This window comes from Oryctolagus cuniculus, chromosome 21 (assembly GCF_051225735.1).
Source record: "Oryctolagus cuniculus isolate XC-2025 breed Fujian yellow rabbit chromosome 21, ASM5122573v1, whole genome shotgun sequence".
Lineage (NCBI taxonomy): Eukaryota > Metazoa > Chordata > Mammalia > Lagomorpha > Leporidae > Oryctolagus > Oryctolagus cuniculus.
Genome location: NC_142887.1, coordinates 10,370,291 through 10,396,422, shown reverse-complemented (window position 1 = coordinate 10,396,422; position 26,132 = coordinate 10,370,291). Strand labels below are relative to the sequence as shown.

General features: G+C 64.1%; 1 protein-coding gene across 3 annotated transcripts in view; it reads right to left on the bottom strand.

Moving 5' to 3' along the window:
• Window positions 1-1,713: 1,713 nt before the first annotated feature.
• Window positions 1,714-26,132, bottom strand: part of ABCB9 (ATP binding cassette subfamily B member 9) — a 28,780-nt gene continuing 4,361 nt past the window's right edge. The window contains exons 1-12 of one of the 3 annotated variants that reach the window (XM_089323037.1): window positions 25,829-26,023; window positions 20,059-20,655; window positions 15,792-15,906; window positions 15,325-15,455; window positions 14,358-14,563; window positions 13,127-13,324; window positions 12,201-12,329; window positions 10,682-10,870; window positions 10,199-10,372; window positions 7,254-7,413; window positions 4,855-4,991; window positions 1,714-2,828 (exon numbers count right to left, since the gene is read on the bottom strand). In XM_089323037.1, coding sequence (XP_089179163.1) covers window positions 2,568-2,828; window positions 4,855-4,991; window positions 7,254-7,413; window positions 10,199-10,372; window positions 10,682-10,870; window positions 12,201-12,329; window positions 13,127-13,324; window positions 14,358-14,563; window positions 15,325-15,455; window positions 15,792-15,906; window positions 20,059-20,655; window positions 25,829-25,907 — 2,376 coding nt within the window. In that variant the 5' untranslated portion in view covers window positions 25,908-26,023 and the 3' untranslated portion in view covers window positions 1,714-2,567. Of the gene's footprint in view, window positions 2,829-4,854; window positions 4,992-7,253; window positions 7,414-10,198; window positions 10,373-10,681; window positions 10,871-12,200; window positions 12,330-13,126; window positions 13,325-14,357; window positions 14,564-15,324; window positions 15,456-15,791; window positions 15,907-20,058; window positions 20,733-25,828; window positions 26,024-26,132 lie in introns of those variants that run through there. The other 2 variants (XM_070066114.2, XM_070066117.2) reach the window with 2 other exon arrangements.

Below are 26,132 nucleotides of genomic sequence, written 5' to 3'. Positions count from 1 at the left end.
GAAGTGTAAGAAATCTAAGCGCAGTGTGGTGCCCTGCACGGGCTCTTGGAACAGAGCCAAAGGTCTAAGCCTAGAAGCCGGCAGAATACAAAATACCTCGCGTCTGGCTGACGGGGCTCTGACACACACAGAGAAGCGCGAGTCAGCCCGAGTCCGGACCACAAAGCCACACAGCTTCTCAGTTCCCTCCTGTGAGGTCCTGTCTGTGTGGCACAGGGTCAATCAACTGACCGCTCTGAGCTTGGGATTCATCGACTTTTAAAAAAAAAACGTATTTGTTTATTCGAAAGCCAGAGTCAGAGAGAGAGAAAGAGAGAGAGAGAAAGAGAGACAGACAGACAGAGAGAGATCCTCCATCTGCTGGTCCACTCCCCAAATGGGTGGGGCTGGGCCAGGCTGAGGTCAGGAGCCTGAAACTCCACCCAGGTCTCCCATGTGGGTGCAGGAGCCAAGCACTTGGGCCTTCCTCTGCTGCCTTCCCAGGCTCATTAGCAGGGAGCTGGATCAGAAGTGGAGCAGTGGGACCAGCACTCTGGTGTAGCGGGTAAAGCTGCCACCTGCAATGCTGGCATCCCATGTGGGCGCCAGTTTGAGTCTCTGCTGCTCCACTTCCAGTCCAGCTCTCTGCTGTGGCCTGGGAAAGCAGAAGAAGATGGCCCAAGTCCTTGGGCCCCTGCACCCATGTGGGAGACCCGGAAAAAGCTCCTGGCTCCCAGCTTTGGATCCGCACAGCTCCAGCTGTTACAGCCATTTGGCGAGTGAACCAGTGGATGGAAGACTTCTCTCTCTCTCTCTCTGCCTTTCAAATAAATAATCCCAAAAAAAAAAAAAAGGAAGTGGAGCAGCTGGGAATCAAACCTGTACCCATATGGATGCTGGCGCTGCAGGTGGCAGCTGAGCCTGCGGTGCCACAAGGCTAGCCCTCTGGGTTGAGCAACTTGAAAATGGGTAAAAGGGGATCTCAGAGGGTTGTTGTGAGGATCAAACACAACCAGACGCAAAACACCAAAACACCTGGTCTCTCAGATTCCACCAGGACCCCGGCCTCGGCCTACATTTTTGCGGGGGGGCTCACTCTTAAGGCTCAGAATGGCTTTTCAGGGAGTGAGCTCGAGGGTCCAAGACAGACAAGGTGCTCGGGGTGGGGTGGGGTCCAAGCGCCTGAGGACAAGCAGGGGCCCGGCCGGCAGGAAGGCGGGTGCTGGCTGACCTGAGCGAACAGCAGTGTGACCGCACCAGTGGCTGAAGTACTGGAACATTCTTGCCTAGTGCTCTCCTGCTTGGTTTGGCCAAACGCCCTCGCCCAGCCCTGCTCCCGGGTGCCAGTTCCAGGCCTCCGCCTCTGTGCTGGCTCTGCAGGCCGGCGTTTCTCCGCGGGCTGCCGCAGCTGTGGGGGTCCGGGCCCCTAAGGAAAGGACCCCGTGCACTGGTGCGCCTCAGCCATCGCGGGAAGCACACGAGTCCCTGGGGGCTGGACCACCAGGCTGCACAGCCCCATGGAGCAGACGGACAGACAGACGTGGACGTCTGCTCCCAAGGACATGAGGGGCGTGGATACGGGCTCCAGACACCGGATGGGAGACCTTGGACCACCCCACGCCTCTCCACAACTCCATCAGGCAGGGCTGGGAGGAGAACCGGGGCCACAGGAGAAACCCAACCAAGCGATGGGTCAGATGGCCCACGGAGAAGTCAGAGGTCAAGGGTCAGGGGTCAGAGGTAGTACACTTTATTGACCGGGTTCTCCCAACATCTCGCGACCCCGGGCAAGCCCAGAGCCTGGGCTTTCCCGCTGCCCCGTCACCCCCAGAGGAGAGTCGCGGCGCACAAACATCCACGTGGCCTCCGGCAGCAGGGCGGCAGGTGTGGCATGAGGGGCGGCGGGACAAGCAGGGGCGCCAGGCCTGGCCGGCCCCTCACTCCCCCGTGAGGGTCACAGTGGTTCACAGTGAGACCGGCTCCGACCGGCAGGGCGGCAGGGGCCTCGGGCAGACCACCACCTCAGCTCTCAGCCCAGCCTTGGCCTGACTCAGGGAGCTGGGCAGTGGGAGAGGCAGAGTCCAGTCCCGTCTGCTGCCCCCTTGGGACGGGGCGCCCCCTCCCCGGTAGGGGCAGAGGATGGCGCCTCGGTCTCTCCTGACAGCCCCCGGGGGTTAGTAGGAAGGGCCACTCACTCCCGGCTCAGAAGTTTCTAGAACAACTTGGTGAACTTGCCCACCGTTACTCCCAAAAAGAAAAATGCTTTTGAGATCTAGGAGCTGACTGGGCTGCGCCAGCCAAGCAGTCAGAACCCTGGTAAGACCTTGGTGTAGAAAGGGGGCTCTGCCTTTGCTCCGAGCCCAGGGGGCCGGGGGGCTCCTTGGCAGCGCGGGGCTGGTGCTGCTCCGGGGGGCAGGGTGGGATCCAGGGAGATGCAGGAAGCAGTGATACGTGGGACACGGCAGGGCCCTCCGGTGCCAGGGGCCTGGGCTCAGGGGGCAGCGGGGCTGCTCGGGCCCCACGAGCATGTTTGCCCGGTGGGCGCCGGGGCCTGTCCCCCCAGGAGAGGCAGGGCCCAGCGATCGGGGTCAGGCCTTGGGACATGCGCTGCCCGGCGGCTCCTTGTGGCCAGCGGTGTAGTCCGAGGCGGTCTCGAGCCCCAGCATCTGGCGCTGCACCAGCTTGGCGTAGAGGCCGCCCTGGGCCAGCAGCTGCTGGTGGGTGCCCTGCTGCACCACGCGGCCCTTGTCCAGCACCACAATGAGGTGTGCCCGCTCCACCGTGCTCAGCCGGTGTGCGATGATGAGCACCGTGTGCTTCTGCAGGTTGCCGTGGATGGCCTGCTGGATCTGCGGGGACAGCAGGGTCGGGCTTGCGGGGCGCCCAGCAGGGCCTGGCCCACCCACCCCCTGCCCCGTCTCGCTTGGGGCTTGGCCCCGGGGTCTCTGTTGAAGGGATCGGTGCTCAAGGAACAGGACGACGGGCCCCTGCCCTGGTCCTGCAGTCTTCCGGCTCCTTCTCAAACCCTCGCCTTGGTGAACGGCATCACCCCCCAGCCCCAAAGCTCAGCAAACCAAACCAGGCCCCCCACAGTTCCTCAGCTGTGCCTCATCGCTGGGGTCCACGGGGGCACAACCCCCCGCCCCACCTTCCCGCTCACCTTTCACACCCGTGTCCTGTGTGCCTGTCTGCCTGTCCGACCCGTCCCACAGGTGCATTTAAAATGCTTTCATCCTCGTCCATGCCTGCTCAAAACCCTGCGCTGTCTCTTCCCCAGCCCCGGGGCGGGGTGGGGGCGGGGCGGGGGCGGGGGCGGGGTCTCAGGCGAGAAGCTGCCCCGTGTGTGACCGTGACAACTGCACAGTTCGTTCACCAGTTATAACCACGTCGTTAAACAGGGAAACCACGGCCAGGCAAACCACACTGCCGTGGGGGGCCCGGGAGACAGGGGAGGGGCCGGAGGGAAGCCGGGGCACACTCGGCACTTTCTGCTTCATTTGCTTTCACCTGAAACAGCTCTAAAAATGCAAAATATGACTCTATACATAAAATGAAAAACAAAGCCAGCTGATGTCCATCAAAATCCCCAGCTCCCTGCGGGGCTGCGGGGTGTGCCTCCCTGTGACCGAGCCCTCGCCGGCCCGCGGAGCCGCATCCGCTGGCCGCGCTGACCTTTCCGCTCGGCCTTGGACCAACCAAGCTCACATCCTGCCCCGGCTTCTGTAGATCTTGCACCCTGGCACTGCCTGCAGCTGGCTCCGGGCTCACGGTGAGGACCCCAGGAGTCCCGGCAAACCTCGGCACCCAGGGACAGCCACAGGCTGGCCCAGTGGCCATCAGAACGCTGGCCTGGGCGCGCTCGGCGTGGCATGAGAAGCCCCGGCCCCGGCAGCACGCCTGACACCTGCGCTTTACCGAGGCGGCAGCCCTTGCTGGGGCTCTGAGATGTGCGTGCAGGGGCAGTGACAGACAAGTACTCGATGGCACAGAGAGGTCTCCAAAAGGCTCATAAAAATGCATATTATGAAAAAATGATGCAGGGGCCGGCACTGTGGCGCAGCAGGTAAGGCCGCTGCCTAGGATACTGGCATCCCATATGGGCGCCAGTTCCAGTCCAGCTGCTCCACTTCCGACCCAGCTCCCTGCTGATGCACCTAGGGAAGCGGCCGAGGACGGCCCAAGTGCGCGGGCCCCTGCACCCAGGAGGGAGACCTGGAGGAAGCTCCTGGCTCCTGGCCCAGCCCTGGCCGTTGTAGCCATTTAGGGAGTGAACCAGCAGATGGAAGACTTCTCGCTCTGTCTCTCCCTTTCAAATACATAAAATAATTTTTAAAAAAGAACAACAACAAACTGCATGGATTTTCGGTTTATGTGTTAGGTTTAAAGACAATCAAGCAGAAAGTGAGAGGGTTCCCGTGGCCGGCCCTTCCCCCTCCGCCCAGTCTCCCGTGATCAGCGTCTCCATTAGTAAACCTAGCACCTGCTCTCTGGTTGCACTAAGCCATCACAACTGATGAGCTTATAGGAGTCACTATTAAACTCCACACAAAGCGCCAGGCATGGAGGATTTCAAAGAGGTTTCTGCATCAGGATAATAGAGCTATCTATTAATTCCTTTCTCCCACAAAAAGTGCCCTCTTGACCAATGACCATGGGACTGCAGGGCGGGAGGGACCAGCCCAAGGTCACGGCGCTAAGCTGAGGGGCGGGGCTTCCAATCCGAGTCTCCCGCTCTGTCACTCCCGCATCACGGAATTTTAGCTCTGCTACGACAAGTCCACGGGACTCCTCCTCCCCTCCGCACCAGGAGTCCCCAGGCCTGGGCCATCTCTGAGCCTCTGGGTGGAGGGTGCCTCAGGCCTCCCCCTCACTCACCAGGTACTCGCTCTCGGCGTCCAGAGCGCTGGTGGCTTCATCCAAGATGAGCACAGGGGGGTTCCGCACCAGAGCCCGGGCCAGGGCCACGCGCTGCTTCTGGCCGCCTGACAGCTGCGCCCCCTTCTCTCCGGTCTCTGCAGGGGGAGGCGCAGGGGCGTCATGGGAGGGGAGGGGAGGGGAGGCTGGGCAGCCCCAGGGAAGGGCCAGAGCCTCTCCCTGCAGCCGGGGAGCTGGGCTTTGCAGGGAGCGTCAGGGCGGCCTGGGCTGGGGGCACCGGCAGCTGGGAGGCTCAGGAGATGAGGCCGGCCAAGAGGCACGTGAAGTAAGCCTGCACGCAAACGGATGCCAGATGCCACGCCCACCACTCCTGTGACACCAGCCCAGCATCCGGTAACGCACCGCACCTGCAAAATCCTCACTGTTGCGGAACGAAATTCCAGAGAGACACAGAACAAGGAGTGGGAGGAGCCAGGAGGGGGGGCACATAACAATGAGTGGGAGGACCAGGCCCAGAGGGGGGAGGGCACACAACAATGAGTGGGAGGAGCCAGGCCCAGAGGGGGACACATAACAGTGAGTGGGAGGAGCCAGGCCCAGAGGGAGGACACACAACAATGAGTGGGAGGAGCCAGGCCCAGAGGGAGGACACATAACAGTGAGTGGGAGGAGCCAGGCCCAGAGGGGGGAGGGCACATAACAATGAGTGGGAGGAGCCAGGAGGGAGGGCACATAACAATGAGTAGGAGGAGCCAGGACCAGAGGGAGGACACATAACAGTGAGTGGGAGGAGCCAGGCCCAGAAGGGGGAGGGCACATAACAGTGAGTGGGAGGAGCCAGGCCCAGAGGGGGGAGGGCACATAACAATGAGTGGGAGGAGCCAGGCCCAGAGGGGGGAGGGCACACAACAATGAGTGGGAGGAGCCAGGCCCAGAGGGGGGAGGGCACACACAATGAGGGGAAGGAGCCAGGCCCAGAGGGAGGACACATAACAGTGAGTGGGAGGAGCCAGGCCCAGAGGGAGGACACATAACAGTGAGTGGGAGGAGCCAGGCCCAGAGGGAGGGCACACACAATGAGTGGGAGGAGCCAGGCCCAGAGGGAGGAGGGCACATAACAATGAGTGGGAGGAGCCAGGCCCAGAGGGGGGACACATAACAGTGAGTGGGAGGAGCCAGGCCCAGAGGGAGGACACGTAACAGTGAGTGGGAGGAGCCAGGCCCAGGGCCGGGGATCCCCTCCCCACCCCCGCTGTCCTTCCCAGAGCTTCCCCTCTGGAGCAGGGAGAGCTGTGTTCTGGGGACTAAGACCCAGCATGGAGGGGCCGGAACCAGAGTGTCACAGGCTGCAGTGGCGGGGAGGAGGGCGTCCCAGAGACCACGGTTAGTGTGCTGTGCACTTGAAGTGCTGAGGGGGCCGGCGCTGTGGCGCACTGGGTAAGCCGGTGCCCAGACGCCTGCATCCCACGTTAGCGCCAGTGGAAGTCCCGGCTGCTCCACTTCCGATCCAGCTCCCTGCTACTGCGCCTGGGAAAGCAGTGGAAGACGGCCCAAGTATGTGGGCCCCTGCGCCCACGTGGGACACCCGGAGGAGGCTCCTGGCTCCAGCCTGGCCCAGCCCCAGTTGGAGTGCACTGGCAGAGATGGAAGGTCTCTTTCTATCTTTCCTTTCAAATAAACAAACAAATCTTTTTTAAAAAGCGCTGAGAGGAGATATTCTCACCACAAAACGAATGTTAAGTATGCAAGGAAACGCTACCGCATGCTAATTAGCTCAGGGTAGGCAGAGTATCCACTCAGCGGGCAGTACGCTGTACGCCGCTGGACAGACACACCTACTGGCCACTGAAAACAGGACGCATCCGACACTCACGTACTGTCCAGTTACTAAACACACTAACTCAGTACTGTAAAACCAACTGGTTCTAACAGTCAGTAACTAAAAATAGTACTGTGGGACTAGGGGAGATGATGGGTGACAGCACTACGAATGTGCTAAATGCCACCTAACAGCTCCCTTCGGTTTATTATTATTTTTTAAATATTTCTTTTATTTATTTGAAAGGATGAGTGAGGGAGGGAGGGGTCTTCCATCCGCTGGTCCACTGCCTGAATGGTCAGCAGCAGCTAGGAAGGAGCCAGGAACTCCATCCGGGTCTCCCGTGTGGGGGCAGGGCCCGAGCACTTGGGCCATCGCTGCTCTCCCAGGCCACAGCAGGTAGCGGGAGCGGGAGCGGAGTGGAGCTGCACCATGTCGCAGGTGCTGGCCTAACCGGCTGTGTCTCACCACGGGGCCCGGCAGCTCCCTTCCCAGGACCATGTACGCGGCGTGGATTTCACCCCCATGAAGGAAGACTGAACCGTGGACGGCAGGTGGCGTCCACGCCGGCGCCGCCCACCTGTGCTGTAGCCGTCCTGGAGCTCCATGATGAAGCCGTGGGCGTTGGCCTTCTGCGCAGCCTCCACCACCATCTCGAAGGGCACCGCGGGCAGCCCGTAGGAGATGTTGTCCGTGATGGAGCGGGCGAACAGCACGGGCTCCTGGCTTACCAGGGAGATCTGCGGGGAGAGCGGGGCGGCACGGAGGCCGGGAGGGCGCCCGTTCAGCTGTCACCAGCCACTTCACCTGCCAGGGCCCGGCTGGCGCCAGGGGCCTCAGGGCTGAAACCAGATCTGGGCCCCGCTGTGCGTGTGGAGAATCGCTGGCTTCACACCAACCCTCAGCCCCCACCCCCACCCGCAAGCTGGGGCCCTGGAGGCTGCTGCCTGCGCTAACCAAGCTCCTTGGGCCCCCCAAGGGAAAGCGAGCTGTGCATCCCCACCAGGGATTCAGGGAGGAGCCCTGCGTATGCACCTGCCCAGGCCGGGAGCAGGACATGGCAGCCCCTGCACCGGCCCTGGCATGCGCCCCTCCCATCCAAAAACAGCTTTACTCAGTTGAGACAGAGAGAGAGAAGGGGGGGGGGGAGGGAGAGGGAGGGAGAGGGAGGGAGAGGGAAGGGGGAGTGGGAGGGAGTGGGAGGGAGAGGGAGGGAGAGGGAAGAGGAGAGGGAAGAGGAGAGGGAGTGGGAGGGAGAGGGAAGGGGAGAGGGAGAGGGAAGGGGAGAGGGAAGGGGAGAGGGAGTGGGAGGGGAGGGGAGGGGAGGGGGAAGGGGAGAGACAGAGAGTGCTTTCATCCACTGTTCATCCCCCAGTCGCTGGCAACGATGGGATTCGGGGAGAGTCGGGGGAGGGCTGGGCCAGTCTGGGAGGTGGGAACTCAACCCGGGTCTCTCACGAGTGGCAGGGACCCAGGTCTTGAGCCATCACCACCGCCCCCCAGTGTGTGCTTCAGCAGGAGCCGGGGTGGGCACCGAGCCCAGACGCTCTGATGTGGAGCGACCTGACTGCCCCCATGAGGATCACTTGAGGGAGCGGTTTTCCCGCGGTCTGGGCTCAGGGAACGTGGCCTGCAGAAACAGGACTGAGGGAAGCGTCTCCGCGGGACGGAAACAGCCCAGCCGTCTACGCTGGGAACCGGTCACGAAATCACGGCACGTCCACGGCTTCACACACACAGCAGGATCCAGGGTTAACCGTTACACACCCCAGGCTGGCGCTGTGGCGTGGCGGGTACAGCCCTGGCCTACAGCACTGGCTCCCACATGGGCACCAGTTCGAGTCCCGGCTGCTCCACTTCCCATCCAGCTCCCTGCTACTGCGCCTGGGAAAGCAGCGGACGACGGCTGAAGTCCCTGCACCCACGTGGGAGACCTGGACGGAGCTCCTGGTTTCAGATCGGCTCAGCTCTGGCTTTTGCGGCCATTTGGGGAGTGAACCAGCAGGTGAAAGACTCCTCTCTCTCTCTAACTCTTTTTTTGTATTTATTTGACAGAGTTAGTGAGAGAAAGGTCTTCCTTCCGCTGGTTCACCCCCCAAATGGCCACCACGACCAGAGCTATGCCAATCCGAAGCCAGGAGCCAGGTTCTTCCTCCTGGTCTCCCATGGGGTACAGGGCCATCTTCCACTGCACTCCCGGGCCACAGCAGAGAGCTGGCCTGGAAGAGGGGCAACTGGGATAGAATCCGGTGCTCCAACCAGGACTAGAACCCGGGGTGCCGGTGTCGCAGGCAGAGGATTCGCCTAGTGAGCCGCGGCGCCGGCCCCTGTAACTCTGTCTTTCAAACAAACAAATCTTCAAAAAAATAAAAGTTGCATGTGCTTTCCTGTGTTGATATGCTTTTGAAAAAATATTTATTATTTATTTGCAAGGCAGAGGAGATGACCTAGACGTGGGACAACTGAACTCCCACCCGCTGCTGGCTGGATGCAAACGGTACCACCACCCTGGGTGGACACGGGTCCACCTCAGCAAGCGCCTCCATTCTGAGGGCTGTACCTCGGAGAAGGCGGCCACAGATGCCAGGAGACAGGCACTAACTGTCCACCTGCACGTCAGCAGTGCTGCTAGTCGCCCAAGATGACCAAGCGTCCACACGGCCATCATGGGCAGGTGCACAGGCAGACCACGACGCGGCCCCAGGGCGCCGGGCACCCGGCCACGAGCTGCAGCCACAGCCTATGCCGGGCAGCTCCTGGCGCCCTGGAAGAAGCAGGCACACACGAGGTGCCTCGGCCGGGAACGGCCCTGCTCCCGGTGCAGGCATTCCGCATCCGAGTGCCGGTGCCAGGCCCGGCTGCTCCGCTTCGGACCCAGCTCCCTGCTAATGCGCGCAAGAAACCAGAAAGCGGCCCAAGCGCTCAGGCCCCTGCCAGCTACCTGGGAGACCTGGATGGAGTTCCCGGCTCCTGGCTTTGGCCTGGCCCAGCCAGGGAGTGAGCCAATGGATGGAGGATCTCTCTGCTTTCAAATAAATAAGCCCCCCCCCCTTTAAGGACACAAGCAAATACAGTTGTCCCCTGACACCCACAGGGGGCGGGAGCCAGAACCCCTGTGGGTACCAAAACCCATGGATGCTGAAGTCCTTTGTCTAAAATGCCGCAGCATCGGCACGGACCCCGCCACACACTTCCTCCCGAGTGCTGGGTGCCAGCTCTGGGTGCCGCTCGGCCCCGGCACAGCTAAGGGCTGCACGGCGACAAGAAGCAAGTCCACACGTGCTCAGCCCGGTGCGGTCATTCCTGGTCAGGTGGTTCCTGGGATGCACAAGTCCACCTGGACGGGGCCGCGAAGCCAGGCTCACAGCTGTGCCCAGCCTAGAGCGCGCAGAGCCGTAAAAGCAACGGAAAGGAGAAAATGATGACCTCATTTCTGGGGGAGGCGCGAGGAGGGGCCCTGGGGGGAGGGGGCACCTGCAGTGCCAGAATGTCCTCTCTCGCTGCGCGGGCCGCGCGGGCACTTACCACGCGATGCAGGTACTTGTGGTCGTAGGCGCCCAGGGGCTTGCCGTCCAGCAGCACGCGGCCGCCCTCCAGCGGGTAGAAGTTCTCCAGGATGTTCACGCAGGAGCTCTTGCCGCTGCCCGAGGGCCCCACGAGGGCCGTCACCTTGCCCGGACACAGGCTGAAGGAGACATTCTGCAAGGGGCACAGGGGGGCAGGCGGCCACCGGCTGTGGACACCTGGCCAGGCCTCCCGCCTTCTCCTTGCTGCTTCCTGCACCCAGGTTCTCCCCGGGGCCTCCTGGTTCGCTCTCAGCTCCAGCCTCCTCCTCCGAGAAGCCCTCCTTGACCCCACACGCCCCCACCCCAGCACCCTGCACTGTCTTCTTCCCAGCATTGTTCCGGCTCCGCCTTCCCCAGCTGGAGCCCAAACTCCCAGGGGGACAGGGACCTCACCACACCCACCCTGGGCCAGTGTAGGGGAGCGGCCGGGCCACGTCCTCACCTGCAGGACCTGGGTGTGCGGCCGAGTCCGGTAGGTGAAGGTCACGTTCTCAAAGTCCACGCGGCCCTCCAGGTGGTCGGGGGCCAGGCTCCCGTCGTGCACCATGGTCGGCTTTCGGTCGATGAACTCGAACACCTTCTCAGCTGCGCCCACTCCTTGCATGAGGCCGCTGTAGACGGAGCCCACGGACTGCGGGCGGAGCACACACAGGTTCCCGTGCCTCCCCAGCCACCCGCCCGCCCACTGCACCGAGGGGTGAGGGCCAGGGCAGAGCCCACAGACCCGGGGGTGGGCGGAGGTGGCTGAGACTGAGAGGGGCCAGGTCGGGCATCAGCCGTCAGCACGCGGCAGCAGCCAGGCCTGGCGGGCAGCACCACGCTTGGTCCCGGCAGCCTGGCGGAGCAGGTGCCATCGGCCACCGCGTCCCCCTTCAGACAGAGCCAGAAGCCGGCCTGGGGTGTTTCAGGTTTTAAACAGAGTCTCCGTGTGCACGCTCCACCCACACGCCCTCCGTGGGTACAGAACAGGAGATGGGGGTGGGGGCGGTGACGTCCCTCTACGAGCCCCTTCGGGACCTTTCTCCCCTGCACCGCCCAGGGAACCCAGGCGCAGCTCGGGTCACCTGCCCCGGGTGGCACAGCAGGGAAGCGGCGGCTGGCAGGTGCCTCACCTGGGTGTGCTCGCTGGTGAAGCAGGGGTCGCCCAGTGCGCCACAACCGTGGCTGCCGTCACTGGTGGGACGCTCAGGGGCCCATCGGCAGGGTCGGCCTCCCGTGCGCCCTCCCCGCCCACGCAGCCGCAGTGAAACGCTCTGCCCGCCAGCCCCTCCGTGTCAGGGCTTGGCTTGCTCCTGTGCTGCCGCGTGGGCTCTCGCAGGACAGACAGCCGCGCCTCCCTAACCCCTGACCGCTGCAGCGCACGTCCTGGGACACACCCTGAGCCTGGGCGCCCCTGAGCCGAGGATTCCGGCAGCGGAAGCACCGCAGAGCTGGGAACGGGCGCTGCAGGTGGCTCTGCAGCCGGGCACACCGCAGGCCGCGGGGCACCGCAGGCCCTGCGCCCCTCCCCCCATCTCCGACTGCCACGAGCATGGAGCAGGCCACAAAATGAACACCCCCAACTCCAGGCGGGTGCTTCTGGCCATCACCAAATCACCAAGGAAGAAGCCCCCGGGGCCCAGCTCCACCCACCTTCTTCCCTCCCCCCACCCCCCCCCCCCTGGCTCACTGTCACCCCACCCCCAGTCACCCCCAACCCCCACTTCCTGGATCCACTGCCAAGCCAACCAGTGCATTGCACTCTGCCTCAGGAGGGAGACCCCTGCTGTGCCGCGGCCAAGGTCAGCTCCCCAGGGCAGCTCAGAACACAGCCCCCCACCCCCGGCCTCCTCCCCTGAGCTACGCGATCTCAGTGGCGCTCAGCGCCAGCTCTCGCCAGCACCTCCGGAATCCTCGGGGTCCCAGCACCCCCACCCCCTCCAGATCGTCTTCCTCACGGCCCGCCCCTTGGCCGCCCTCACCTCCATGCAGTCCCCCAGGACAAACTCGTAGATGATGAAGGCGATGAGGTTGCCGCTGGTCATCTGGCCCGAGATCACGAGGTGGCCCCCGTAGTAGAGGATGCTGACCTGGACCACCAGCAGCGTGAGCTGGGGGCGGGCGGGGCGAGAGGGGCTCGGCTCAGGGGCCTGGGCTCCCAGGCTGCGGCGTCCCCGTGGGCCCCGCACACCCGGCTGGTCTCCCGGGAGTCTCCCCCAAGACCTGCTCCCACGGGCTCGGCCTGAGAGCAGCCTTTCTCCATGAGGCCTGCGCACGCACACACCAGCCCTGGGCACGGCTCGGAGAGGTTGAGTTCCCTGGCTAAGGTCACACAGCAGAGCAGGGTACTGAAGTCTCTGGCTCCTTCCCACCTAGGCTCCATCTGGGGCCCCCCTGGGCTCTGACTGTCCCCCAACCCCCAATCCCACCCCCAAAGCAGTACCAGCGGTTGGGGTGCCCCCTGCAGTGGGCGGAAGGCTTAGCGGACTTCAGCCTCTGCGGCTGGCACTTTGGCGGGGTGCTGGCCGGTGGCCTGCCCTGTGGGGGCAGCTCCTTGCGCATCCTGGCCTCCCGGCTGCCCCTGCCCAGCCCTCCTGCCAGAGTGGCTGGTGAGCGGCCATGACACCTGCTGCTCCCCACGCTCCCATCGGGGACGTGTGGTTGTAGCAGGAGACTCCAGAAAGTGGCCCACGGAGGGGGCCGTGGCTGCCCTTGGGGCGGAGCCTGGTGTCCCTCTTTGCTTGGGGGAGGATCCCCAGTTGGGAAAAGCGGGCTCCAGGTGAGGGGAGTGGCTGCACCGGCTGCACCGGGGGGCTGCCTGCTGTCACGGACCCGAGGTGAGCCGGCCCGTGTCCTGCGTCAGGGGCTTCCCCGCGACGGCCAGGCCTGCCGGGCCCCCGGCACGCACCCCGCTGCCCCAGACGTAGTACATGTAGGCCGCCGCCTCCTTCCGGTTCAGCTTGTACACCTGCTGCAGCTTCCGCAGGTGCGTCTCGGCCTCCTCCTCCTCGTTGGCGAAGCTGCGCACGGTCTTCAAGGCGCTGATGGTCTCCTCGGCCGAGCTGCTGGCCCTGGCCAGGGCGCTCTGCACCTCCTTGGAGAGCCTCTATGGGCAGGAAGCGGGCGAGGAGGAAGAGACCCCAAAGCGGGACGTGCCCCCCGCCCCGAGGCCCTCTCTACCCTCTGTTGGTGCGTGGTCCAGGCCGGGAGTTCTGGGACGAGCAGACATGATTCAGCTCTCTGTCTCTTTAGAAGACTCAGAGGACAAACCCGGGGGGCTCTAGGGTGTGGGGGCTGATGATGACATCATCCCCAGTACCCCAAGGAGGCCACACACGACCATACGGAGCCGCGACACCTGGTCCTGGGCTGGCGTATGGTCGTGTGTGGCGGATGGTCGTTCAGGTTGTACGCTATACAAGGATCACCAGTTATTAACGGGGCACCATTTACATCCTCAGCATTTCCTAACTCCTGGGACAAACAGGGCAGGCTGAGGCCTGCAGGGCCGGCATCCCATATGGGCACCGGTATGAGTCCCGGCTGCTCCACTTCCGATCCAGCTCCCTGCTAACGTCTCTGGGAAAGCAGTGGAAGATGGCCCAAGTGCTTGGGTCCCTGCACCCATGTGGGAGACCTGGAAGAAGCTCCTGGCTCTGGCCTGGCCCAGCCCCGGCCGTCGCGTCCATTTGGGGAGTGAACCGGCGGATGGAAGATACCTGCCTCTCTCTCTTCTCTTTCTCTGTAATTCTGCTTCTTAAATAAATAAATCTTTCTAAAAAATTATTTATTTTCATCTTATTTGAAAGGCAAGGAGACAGAGATACAGAGATAGAAAGAGGGAGAGAGAGAGAGAGAGAGAGAGAGAGAGAGAGAGAGATCCGTCTATTGGTTCACTCCCCGGTGCCCACGACAGCCCAGGCTGAAGTCAGGAGCGAGGTCGCGGCCGTCGTCTGCTGCCCCCAGAGTGCTGAGCAGGGAGCTGAGTGGAGTGGAGTGGAGTGGAGTGGCCGGGATTCTCACACGGGAGCGGTGACCCCCAAGCGGCGTCTGAGCCACAGCGCTGCACGCTCCTGCCTACTGCCGGTGCTGCGCCTGGCTGTCTCCCGCCTGCCCGCAGAGGCCGCGCCGGCGCCTACCTTGTAGTACCTGCCGTAGACGCTGGACACCATCATGATGATGGGGAAGCCCATGAAGGTGACCAGGGACAGCTGCCAGGACAGGCTGAACATGAAGACCACCACGCCCGTGACCTTGACTGTGTTCCTCAGGAAGATGTTGATGTTCTGGGACACCAGGTCGCTGACCATGGTGGTGTCCGAGGTGAGGCGGGAGATGAGGTCGCCTGCAACGCGGGGAGGGCCGCGGTGGCAGGTGCAGGGTCGGCGAGGGGCTCGGGAGATGCGGGCGGCCCCCTACCCCGGCCTGTTACCACCACCTTGAGGAAGCGCCGCCCGACCCCATGGTACAGCCAGGGAGCCTGCGTCTACTCCTCCTGCTGGGTGGTGGGGGCCCTGCCCTCCCTCTGCCCTGCAGAGAAAGAGCGTGGCCAGAGCAGTGGGGGCAGAAGAGCAGACCCTGCCTCCCTCATGGGCAAGGGCTACCCAGCAGCCCCCTGGTGCTGGCCAGTCGTCCTATTTTACAGGCGGGAAGCTAGCGGCGCAGCGAGGCCGGCTCAGCGCGTGGTGGAACCGACACCCCAGGCCGGCCTGTCTCAGCGCCGGGGATCCCAGCCGGTGCTACGCTGTCTTTGCCAGCCTGGCCGGTGACCCCAGCTACCGACCTGCAGGGGAGCCATAGGCTGGCGTGGGCTTGGCCCTCGAGGGAGGCGAGTAACAAGTAAGGCCTTGGCCCCCGATGGGGAGCTTGGGTGGCCTGGCCAGGGTCCAGCAGCGGCCACGGCCCACACCACGGCCGCAGCAGCCGGGCCAGAAGCCCAAGCGAGTCCCTGGGGCGTGTCCAGCCTGGACTTGCTGGCAGGTTAGATCAGCAGGGCTGGGCACATCGCTGGGCCCATTCACCTCCTCAGGGTGACACAAGCCCTCCCTGGCCAGCGCCAGCCCCCAGTCCTGAGCCCCTGGACGCCGAGGCCCCCGGAGGACCGACCTGTGCGGTTCTCATCGAAGAAGCTCGTCTCCTGCGACACCAGCGAGCGGAAGAGGCAGCTCCGCAGTCGGACGTTGAGTCTGGCGAACACGAGGGTGAAGATGCCGCCCCGGGCCCCTGCGGCAAACGAGCTGATGGCAGGTGGGAGACGTCAGAGCGCGCCTTCCACAGCGACCCCTCAGCCCGCCGGCCCTGCTCTGCAAGGGAGCCTGCTCCACAGAGCCACGCCTCGGGGGGACTCCGGGCCAGGGACCCCAGTTTCCCGGCCAGCGCCCTCTGCCGCCAGGCGGCCTTGTGGCAGGCCAGATTCCTGCTGGGGAACCAGCCAGGGACCGGGAGGGCACCCTGGAGGACTGAAGCCATTGTTAGGGCCTGGAGCGTGAGGCCCAGTCCCCCCCAGGGGTACTTCCGGGGGTCTCCGGCCCCAGCTCTCCTGCCCACCCTGCGGTGCGGGGCTGGCTGGCTACCTGCCGATGGCCAGCAGACACACGATGGTGACGGCCGTGCTGAACTGCTCCATGCTCTTCTGGAGGACGATGCTGTCAATGGCGCGGCCAGTGTAGTAGGGCAGGAAGGTCTCTCCTGGGGGAGGCAGGCGGGGCTCAGGGCGCCTGCAGCCAGGGGCCCGCACCTCCCCCCAGGGCTTTCCTCCCCGGGCCGACGCCGGGTGACCTCCACAGAACTCCCCCTCTGGAGAGCAGGGAGGCAGGAAACACGTGGCCCCAGGTGGCTGGACATGGACAAGGAAGTTGAGGGCAGGAGGACCCCGGGCCGCCGCTGGCTGGCTGGCTGGTGTGGCGCCGAGGCTGACCTCGCCCTCCTGCCGGCAGAGGCCAGAGTGCGGTCTCCAGCACCTTGCACAGTGTTCATTTTCTGGTTTCAGCCATGGCTGGGAATCGCCGCCCCAGCCCCTGGGTGGACACCGTCCAGCCGGCCAAGTGATGCCTTCCCCTGGGCCCAGGGCTCCCAGCCCCTCACGACCATCCAGGACACTCAGAGACCCAAACTGGCCTCCCACGTGCCGTCCCTTTCTTTGTCCTGACTTGGTCACAGGCAACTCCATGGGGGAGGGCGCTGTGGGAGTGATGGGAGGGTGGAACCCCCAGGGAGCTCCTGGACTGGCTGGGGGGGCGGGGCTTTGCTGTCTGCATGCCCACCTATTGGGACGCACGCACCCAGGAACCAGGCGCCCCCTCACGGGCAGAGGGCAAATCCTCGTCGGACGCCACGCCTGCTGGTGGCTGGGCATGATGGGGACACATTTCCGCCACCTGTGAAGGACCCAGCCTGTGGCCTCTGTCGCAGCAGCACACGTGGGCAGGCTGGACAGTCGCCACCCTCGGGGGCAGCCAGGCCCCTGCTACTCCCAGGACACCTTTGCTGCAGAGCCGGGAGTGGGGTTGGGCATACAGTAGGTGCTCCATAAACGCTGGCGAACACACCAAGGTCAGGTCTGGCCAGGCCTTCTGGGGCCAGCTCCACCTGGCCTGGCTCAGCTTCCCGGCCAGCACGGCTTCCGTGGGGGTCTGGTGCCCTCTGCTGGACTTGCCCGGGGAACCACAAGGTGGCGGCTGGAGGGCCTCTGCCCCCTAGTGGAGTTCTGCCTCGGTTTACCCACAGGGAGGAACAGGGTCACCACTGTGGAGCCGGCACGAGAACCCTCGGGATGTCCTGAACCCGCCCGCGTTCACGGCCTCTGCGCCCCTCCCCCCGGCCAGGATGCCAGACTTGCCCTGTCTCAACAGCCCGCCCACATCGTGGTCCCCCTCGGCTCAAAGTCCAGTCTCACCCAAAGAACCAAAGTCCAGGGCCTTTACACAGCCTGGCCCCTCTCTCATGGCCTGGGCAGCTCTTATCTCAGCTCTTACCTCCTTCAAGTCTCAGAAAGCCACCCAAGGGGCCGGCGCAGTGGGTTACTATGACACCAGCATCCTATACGAGTGCTGGTTTGAGTCCCGGCTGCTCCACTTCCCATCCAGCTCTCTGCTATGGCCGGGGAAAGCTGCGGAAGATGGCCCAAATCCTTGGGCCCCTGCACCCATGTGGGAGACCCAGTTGGAGTTCCAGGATCCTGGCTTTGGCCTGGCCCAGCCCTGCCAGGGCAGCCATTTGAGGAGCGAAGCAGCAGAGGGAAGATCTCCCTCTCTCCCCCGACCTATTCATTTATTGTCATTTGAAAGGCGAAGTTACAGAGAGAGCCTCTCCCAGGTCTCCCACGTGGAAGGCAGGAGACCAAATGCCTGGGCCGTCTTCTGCTGCTTCCCAAGCCATGAGCAGGGAGCGGGTGGAAGCGGGTCAGTGAGACGTGCACTGGTGCCCACAGGGGACGCTGGCACCGCAGGGGGCGTCGTTACCCGCTCTACAATGCCAGCCCCTAAATAAATCAATCTTGGGGGACAAAAAGCCACCCAATACCCAGTATGGATCGTCGTGCAATCCATGTTAAAGAATTCTAATTGAATAGGATTGAATACTCAACACCAAAAGAGTCCTGTATTTTTTTGATTATCAAGGAACAGAAAACCTGGCCCAGCCCTGGGTGTTGTGGCCATTTGGGGAGTGGACCAGTGCATAGAAGATCTCTCTCTCTGTGTGGGTGTCTCTCCCTCCTCTCTCTGTAACTCTGCCGTTCAAATAAATCTTGGGAGAAAAAATAATGGCACCACTAAAAAATACCAGTAATAGCTGCTAGGGTCGCTCACAAAGCTGGGGCCTGAGCTTCGTCTACACAGGCAGGAGCCTTCCCCCCCCATCCACCCACAACGCCCCTCGGGCGCCGGGGTGGGAGCTGCCGCAGAGGCAGGAGGGTGGCTGCGCACCTGAGGTGTGGCCGAGGGCCACAGTCGAGTGGGGCTACTGTGCAGCCGGCAGGAAGGCACTGTCCGCCCCGCAGAGCTGCAGCCGGGCGCTGGCTGAGGCGCCTTCCGCGTAGGAACTCGGCGATCCTCACGGCCCCGAGTGCTGAGGATGTTGTGAGCCCATTTTATAGATCGGGAGGCTGCGCCCAGCGAGCACGAGAAACCTGCTAGAGCCCTCGGCGGTGGGCGTGGCCAGGAAGCGGGAGGGCTCAGGGTCGCCCCAGTCTGTTTCAAGCACGTACTGGCTCCGTCTGCCCGAGTTCAAACCTTAGAAGCTCCTGTCAGCTGCCCTCCTTGCTTCCCACCGTGACGTGCCCAGCGCAGCACCCAGCCCTGCCCACCTGTTCTCATTCCAGCCGGACAAAGCTATCAGATAAGGGTTTTTGTTTTTTATGGATTATTTATTTGACAGGCCAAGCTATAGAGAAAGAGAAGACTTTCATCTGCTGGTTCACTTCCCAAATGGCCACAACGGCTAGAGCTGGGCCAATCCAAAGCCAGGAGCTTCTTTCGGGCCTCCCATGTGGGTGCAGGGGCCCAAGGACTTGGGCCATCCTCTGCTGCTTTCCCAGGCCATAGCAGGGAGCTGGATCGGAAGGGGAGCAGCCAGGACTTGAACTGGTGCCCATACAAGATGCCAGCACTGTAGTTGGCGACTTAACCCACCACGCCACAGCCGCCGGCCCCAGGTAAGGACTCTAACGACCCCATCTCTGTGGAGGGGGCGACAGGGGCCCAGGGGGGTTCACTAGCGGCCCAGGGCCACACTGCTGGGTAGGGATTAGGACCAGGATCCGTGCCCTCAGAACCCGGAGCTTGGACCCTGCCATGCCAGTGACTGCCCCCGGCTGGCTCCACCTCAGCTCACATCCTCCCCGGCCAACCAGGACCCACATCCACGCCCGTGCCCGTGGCGACGCAGCGGCCCCCCAAAGGAGCACCCTCGTACCCTGGACAACATCCCCAGGGGTTTCTCCTCGATCCTGCTGTTTAATGATCAAAAACACCTTGGGCGCAGAGACCCCACCCCCAGGAATCCACCCCACAGGCCCGGCCACGTTTGCGGGAAGAGGTAGCAACAGGAGAAAAAGACAGGAAGCCACGCCAGGGCCCAGCGGGAGGCTCGCTGACTCGTCACGGGATGTCACGGGATGGACTAAGCTGGCAGCCCCAAAGAGAAGGAGGCCTGACACAGAACATTCTAGAATACCTTGAGAAGAGAAAAGAGCAAGACACAAAGTGTGTGGGAGAAACAGGGACGGGGCCGGCGCTGGGGCGCAGCGGGTGAAGCTGCCACCTGCGACGCCGGCATCGCACCCAGGCACCAGGTGCAGTCCCGGCCACTTCACTTCTCCTCCACCTCCCTGCGCGTGAGCCTGGGAAAGCAGTGGGAGATGCCCAAGTCCTCGGGCCCCCGCACCCGCGTGGGAGGCCCGGAAGAAGCTCCTGGCTCCTGGCTTCGGATTGGCCCAGCTTGGGCTGTTGGAGACATCTGGGGAGTGAACCAGCGGATGGAAGACCCCTCTCTCTCCCTCTCCCACTCCCTTTCTTTCACTCTGCCTTTCAAGCAAAAAAAAAAAAAAAAAGATGTGGAGCAGTAACGTGTTCCTTTTGTTTGTCGCTGCGTAAGGAAACACTGTACACGCACCTACGAAGCCACATAGAGCGAGTCCCTGCTGCCCTCCTGGAAGCTTCCGGAAACGTGTCCCACGCTCCGCCTTGGGCAGCGGGGGCAGAATCAGGAGCAACGTCACAAGGTTTTGCTTTTTGTGTCAATTTGCTGTTTGAAGTATCCAACACCAGGAAGGACGACGGGCGCTCTCCCCCACCCCCCGACTGAACTCCGGCCGAGTCGGGGCCCCGGGTCCTCACTCACCCAGAGCAGCCACGATGAGGAAGAAGGAGGCGGCCACGAGGAAGGCCACGTCGGGCTTGGTGTAGGACAGCAGCTTCTGCAGGGTGGCCCCGGACGCCTGCTCGGCGGGGAAGCCGTCGGCCTCCGTCTCGGCGCCCGCGCCCGGCTCCAGGACCTCGGCGTAGGGCCGCACCGTGGACAGCAGCCACCAGAGCAGGAAGGAGGCGGTGAGCGAAACGTACGTCCACACGAACAGGGCCCAGAACCACGGGTCCCGGATGGGCCTGCGCACCTCCGAGAACAGCAGCAGCTTCACCACGGCGTAGATGCCCACGAAGAGGCACACGAGGGTGATGGCCACGCGCGAGGCGCGCAGCCGCCGCGGCCCCAGCGCGCTGTTCTTGGCCACGCCGATCGTGGCCCCCAGCAGCAGGCAGCTGCGGTACAGGCAGGCCGCCCACAGGTCCAGCACCGAGTCGAAGACATTGAAGTGGCGGATGTCGTCCAGCAGGCTGCGGTCCAGGTGGCTGAAGACGTAGATGGCCGTGGTCACCCCGACGTCCAGGCTCACGTAGGCCAGCGTCACCACCACTGCCTTCCACAGGCGCATCCTGCTGGCTGGTGGCGGACAGGCGACAGGGTTGGCGGCTGCAACTCACGAGGGCGAGGACATCTCCCACGGGGCGAGGTCCGACCTACGGGGTGGGGGCTCAGGTCACCCGACGTCTCTGAGCCCCAGCCCCGACATCTCTGACTCCCCCAAGTGCTGCTGCAGACTCCGACCCCGCACGCCTGCTGGGCGCTGGATTCCGCTGTCAGGGATTTGACAGCGAGCAACACCCGCAGGGATCCCGGCTCCTGGGGGTGGGAGGCTCACGTGGGGCACAGGATGCTGGGAGAGCGGGGGTGGGGAGGGTGCCTGTGACAAGGATGCGGGGTGGGGGTGGGGGGCAGGGAAGAGGTCGATGTGAAGGCAGCGCTTGGTGAGACGGGAGGGAGTTCTGGGGTAGAGCACCGGCACAGGTGGAGCTGACAATGCCAGCGTCCTGAGGCAGGATGGAGCAAAGACAAAGGGGCCCCCAGGGTGGGGAGCACACGGGAGGACTGCACCCTGTGCCGGGCGGCACGGGAGACCCGCAGGGCTCAGGGAGCGCGCTGCAGGCCCCTTTGCACCTACTTCCCCACTCACAGCGCGTCAGCCAGCGGGAGGCTCCAGCAGCCTGGGCCAGCACACTTGACACAGCAATCACTGCTGGTCCTGTCTGATCAGTGTTTATTCTCAATCAGGCTTATCTGCAACCCCATAAAAACCCTGACCCCTTAGGCCAGGGGCAGGCTGCGAGGGTGGGGACAGGCCCCAAGCCACCCAGGGACCTCCCCCTCTGCTTGGAAGTCTCCAGTGTCTTTTTTTTTTTTTTTTTTTTTGACAGGCAGAGTGGACAGTGAGAAAGAGAGACAGAGAGAAAGGTCTTCCTTTTACCGTTGGTTCACCCTCCAGTGGCCGCCACAGCCGGCGCACCATGCTGATCCGATGGCAGGAGCCAGGTGCTTCTCCTGGTCTCCCATGGGGTGCAGGGCCCAAGCACTTGGGCCATCCTCCACTGCACTCCCTGGCCACAGCAGAGAGCTGGTCTGGAAGAGGGGCAACCGGGACAGAATCCGGCGCCCCGACCGGGCCTAGAACCCGGTGTGCTGGTGCCGCAAGGCAGAGGATTAGCCTAGTAAGCCGCGGCGCCGGCCTCCAGTGTCTTTTCCTCACCCCAGCCCCAGGCCCCTTGTGGGACAATGGGAAGCGGGCGGTGGCCTTGGCAACAGGCCAGGTCCAGCCCAGGGTAGGGCTGCCCCTTCCTCCAGGTGTGGGGCAGGGGTCCCGCTGTCCTCTGCAGATTCGAGCCCTCGGGTGGACACCTGAGAGCCATCACAGGGACTGGGACCAGCCTCCGCCCACGGCGAGGGGACTGACCTCACACTGGGGGGGCATCAGACCCTCGCACTCGCCCACGCACAGCTGGGAAGACTGAGACGCAGAGACACAGTCGCCGGCTCCAGACACTCGGCCAACAAGGGCCCAAGCCAGGGCCGCGCGCGTAGGGACCTGGGCCGCACGCGTAGGGACCTGGGCCGCACACGCAGGGACCTGGCACCTGACGCTTCGCCCGGCGCTGCCAGGCTGGCACACGGCAGGTGTCCGATAACTCCGAGCTTCACGGGGTTATGTAACACAGCTCCTACGAGCCTGGCCTGTGCCACACACGCCACGTGGGGCCCACGTACTTAATCCTCACAAGGAGACGGACGCCAACATCATCCCTGTTTGGCACACACAAAAACTGAAGTCCAGAGAAGTTAAAAACTCACCTGGGGTCACACAGCAGGTGCACGGTGTGGCTAAGCTCAACGGTTTTTTAAGGTAAGAACTTGCTAACGGGAGTGTCTGTCTAAGTTCAGCTCAGAGGGGCTCATTCAAGCTGTGGAGGGGACAACAATAAAGCTAATGATGACAGTAAGAGCTCACATCGAGGCCAACAGGTACAGGCCAGTGCTGTTCTGATTTGCATCTAATTTACATATGTTAACATCCATGAAAATCCTGCCAAGTAGGTTGCAGTGACATCCCCATTTCATGGGTGAGACAACAGAGATAAACAGAGAGGGTACGTAATCTGCCCGGGGTCACACAGCTAGGAAGTAGCAGAGCTGGGAGATGCGTGCAGGCTGCGGAGTTCCAAAGTCTGTTCTCAACCCCAAAGCTCCCGTTCTCCCAAACAGGCTCCCCACGGGTGGGAGGCCCCTCATGACGGCGCAGGGTGTGACAACCCCCAAGCCTGGCCCTGCTCTCACGCCAGGGCCTCCAGGCAGAGTCGCATCTGTCCCAGGGACGAGGGTTGCATAGTCAGCAGCTGCCCCTCCAAAGATAGCCAGGGCCAAGTCAGGTCAGGAGAGGGGAGGGGACGGGACGGTCAGCCGTCCCCCACCCAGCCTCCTGCTCCACGCTGGCCCTGCTGAGCCGCCGGCACAGGCTCCGACTGCTGCAATGCAGAGGCCTTGGAACCAGCTGGTGGGTGAGCTCGAGTTGGAGCCCAGGCAGAGGGAGGCTCCTGGCCCAGTGCCCCCCGGCCTCCTGGCCAGGCCAATGCCGGAGGCACCGGGTCCCGCCGGCCAGCTCCGCCACGGCCTCTCGCTGCCGGGAACAAGGGGCCTTGCAGCACCAAGCAAGAAGCCAGGGTTCAGAAGTGGACAGGAGGCAGATGGCCAGAGACCTGGGGGCCGCACAGCAGCCCGGGGCTTGGCCAGCTCGTCCCCGGCTCTGAAGACTTCCTCCCCACATCCCCAGCCCGGGCTGCCAGCCGCCACCTGCAGCCCCAGTGGAAACCAGAATTCCAAACACCCAGTCACAGCCTACGGAGGGGACAGAGAGGCCCAGCGAGGGGGTCACCCAGCAGGGGGGCGGCGCTGGGATGCCTGGCTCCCCTGCCCCAAGAGTTCCAGGCTCCCAGCAGGCAGAGTCCGACTCAGGTTGGGTTACAGCGCTCGGGGAGCCGGGACGAAGGTGGCGAGGCGGCCAGCCAGGCTGGGGAGCATGGGCTGCCCTCGGCCAATTGCAGCTGTGGGCAAACGGTGGGCAGGTGGGGGAAGCACACGGCCTGAGCGACAAGGACGAGTTGGTGGCCAGAGGCCAGAGCAGGACGCACCAGGCCCAAGCTGGCCCAGGAAGGCGGGGGTGATGCCGGCGACCCCCCCCACCAGCGTCCTGCCAGGGGCCCTCCCTCCTTTAGAAGGGATGTCGGCCAGGCCCTGTCCAGCAGTGGGAAGGGAAGTCTGGTAGGGGCAGGTCATGGACAGCTCCCACCATGGCCAAGCCAGCTACACACATCCATGCCTGCCACCCACGTCCATGCCAGCTTCCCATGGCTGCCCACGTCCATACTGGCTGCCCACGTCCACACTGGCTACCCACATCAATACCGGCTACCCATGACCACACTGGCTGCCCACGTCCATACGGGCTACCCATGTCCACACTGGCTGCCCACGTCCACACCGGCTACCCATGTCCACACTGGCTGCCCCACACACATGCCAGCTACCCACATCTATGCTGGCTACCCCACATCTACACCAGCTACACACAACCACACTGGCTGCCCACTTCCGTGCCGGCTACCTCACATCCACGATGCTTACACACGACCATGCTGGCTACTCACATCCATGCTGGCTGCCCAGGTCCACAGCAGGTCCACACGACCATGCTGGCTACACCACATCCACGTTGGCTACCCCATGTCCATGCTGGCTGCCCCACGTCCGTGCTGGCTGCCCAGGTCCACACCGGCTACACCACATCCACACCGGCTACCCCACATCCACACTGGCTGCCCCACGTCCACGCTGGCTGCCCCACGTCCATGCCGGCTGCCCCACATCCACACCGGCTACCCCACGTCCATGCCAGCTGCCCCATGTCCACACTGGCTGCCCCATGTCCACGCTGGCTGCCCCACGGCCATGCTGGCTACTCCATGTCCACGCTGGCTGCCCCACATCCACGCTGGCTGCCACACATCCACGCTGGCTGCCCCATGTCCACACCGGCTGCCCCACATCCATGCTGGCTACCCCACATCCACGCCAGCTGCCCCACGTCCATGCTGGCTACCCCATGTCCACGCTGGCTGCCCCACATCCATGCCGGCTGCCCCATGTCCACACCGGCTGCCCCACGTCCATGCCAGCTGCCCCACATCCACGCCGGCTGCCCCACGTCCATGCTGGCTACCCCACGTCCACGCTGGCTGCCCCACATCCACGCCGGCTGCCCCATGTCCATGCTGCCCACAGCAAGGCGGTGCCGAGTGCCACTCCTCGTCTCTGCCCTGAGGGTCCCCAGGGTTATTCCCATCTTAGAGAACCCTGAGGAGTTAACAGACGGGCAGCCTGGCCTTGCTCAGCAGCTGCAAGTGTGGCACCCCTAACCTAGGGGGCTTCACCCCAAAGTGGTCAGCACGCGCTGGCTGAGCCCCGGGTCCCGGGGCAGGAGGGACAGCGCTGGGCATGCAGCACTCGCCCTGACTCCACGCTGGCTCCAGCTCTCTCTGCTCCCGTCCCTGGCAGCCTGGCCCGCTGGGGAGTGCGGGTGGGGGGGGGGTGGTGGTGGTGGTGGTCCTCTCCACAGGGCCCCTCCCGGCTGCAGCCAGCCCCTGCGGGAGGGGCTCAGACCCACCCCATCCCAGGGGGCGCAGCAGAGGCCCCTCTCAGCCCCCCCCCACCCCCGGCTCCGCCGCAGGCCTGGAGGGGCCCAGACACAAGGGAGGGGCCCCTCGGGGACCAGGATGCTCCAGGAGGCCCGGCGGCCGGCTGCAGGGACTGAGCGCTCGGCTTTGCCTGGGAGCAGGCCCAGGCTGCCACAGCCAGGGTACCCGGGGTGGCCCCGCAGGCCCTGCCGTGGGGGTGGGCAGCTCTCAGAAGCCCGATCCTGGGGGGAAGACAGTCCCTCCAGGGGCCCCCAAAGCCCGCCCTCCCCCATTTTCCAAGAGGCAGTGGTGCCTGAAGGGTTAAAAAAATGGAACCTTCGCCCTGCGGGCGCCGAAGGGATGCTGCAGGCACGCGGGGCGCAGGCCCGGGCTGCGGGGCGCAGGGGCGCGGGCCCGCAGGGCTCCAAGGAGGCGCCACCTGCGAACAGACGCCCGCTCTCACCGAGGCAGGGGTACGGACGCCCCGACCCCCGCCTGACTAGGCGTCGCGGCCTGGTGAGGACCGGGGTCCGGGGTCCCGGGCGCCGCGCCCTTACCTGCGGGGCACCAGGTGAGCCGGGGGCGGAGCGCGCAGCGGGCTCTGGTCGTCGGGGGCGCAGCCTTCGCGCCGCTCATTGGGGGCCGCCGTGGGGGCTGCACTGGCTCCGCGCCTCCCGCCCGCGCGGTGCCGCTGCAAGGTCGGAGCCGAGCCCGGCGGGCGCGGAGGCCGGGAGACGACGGGGCGGGGCCTCCGGGGCAGGGGCGGGATCCGCAGGACGGGGCGGGGCCTCCGGGGCGGGGGCGGGATCCGCAGGACGGGGCGGAGCCTCCGGGGCGGGGGCGGGATCCGCAGGACGGGGC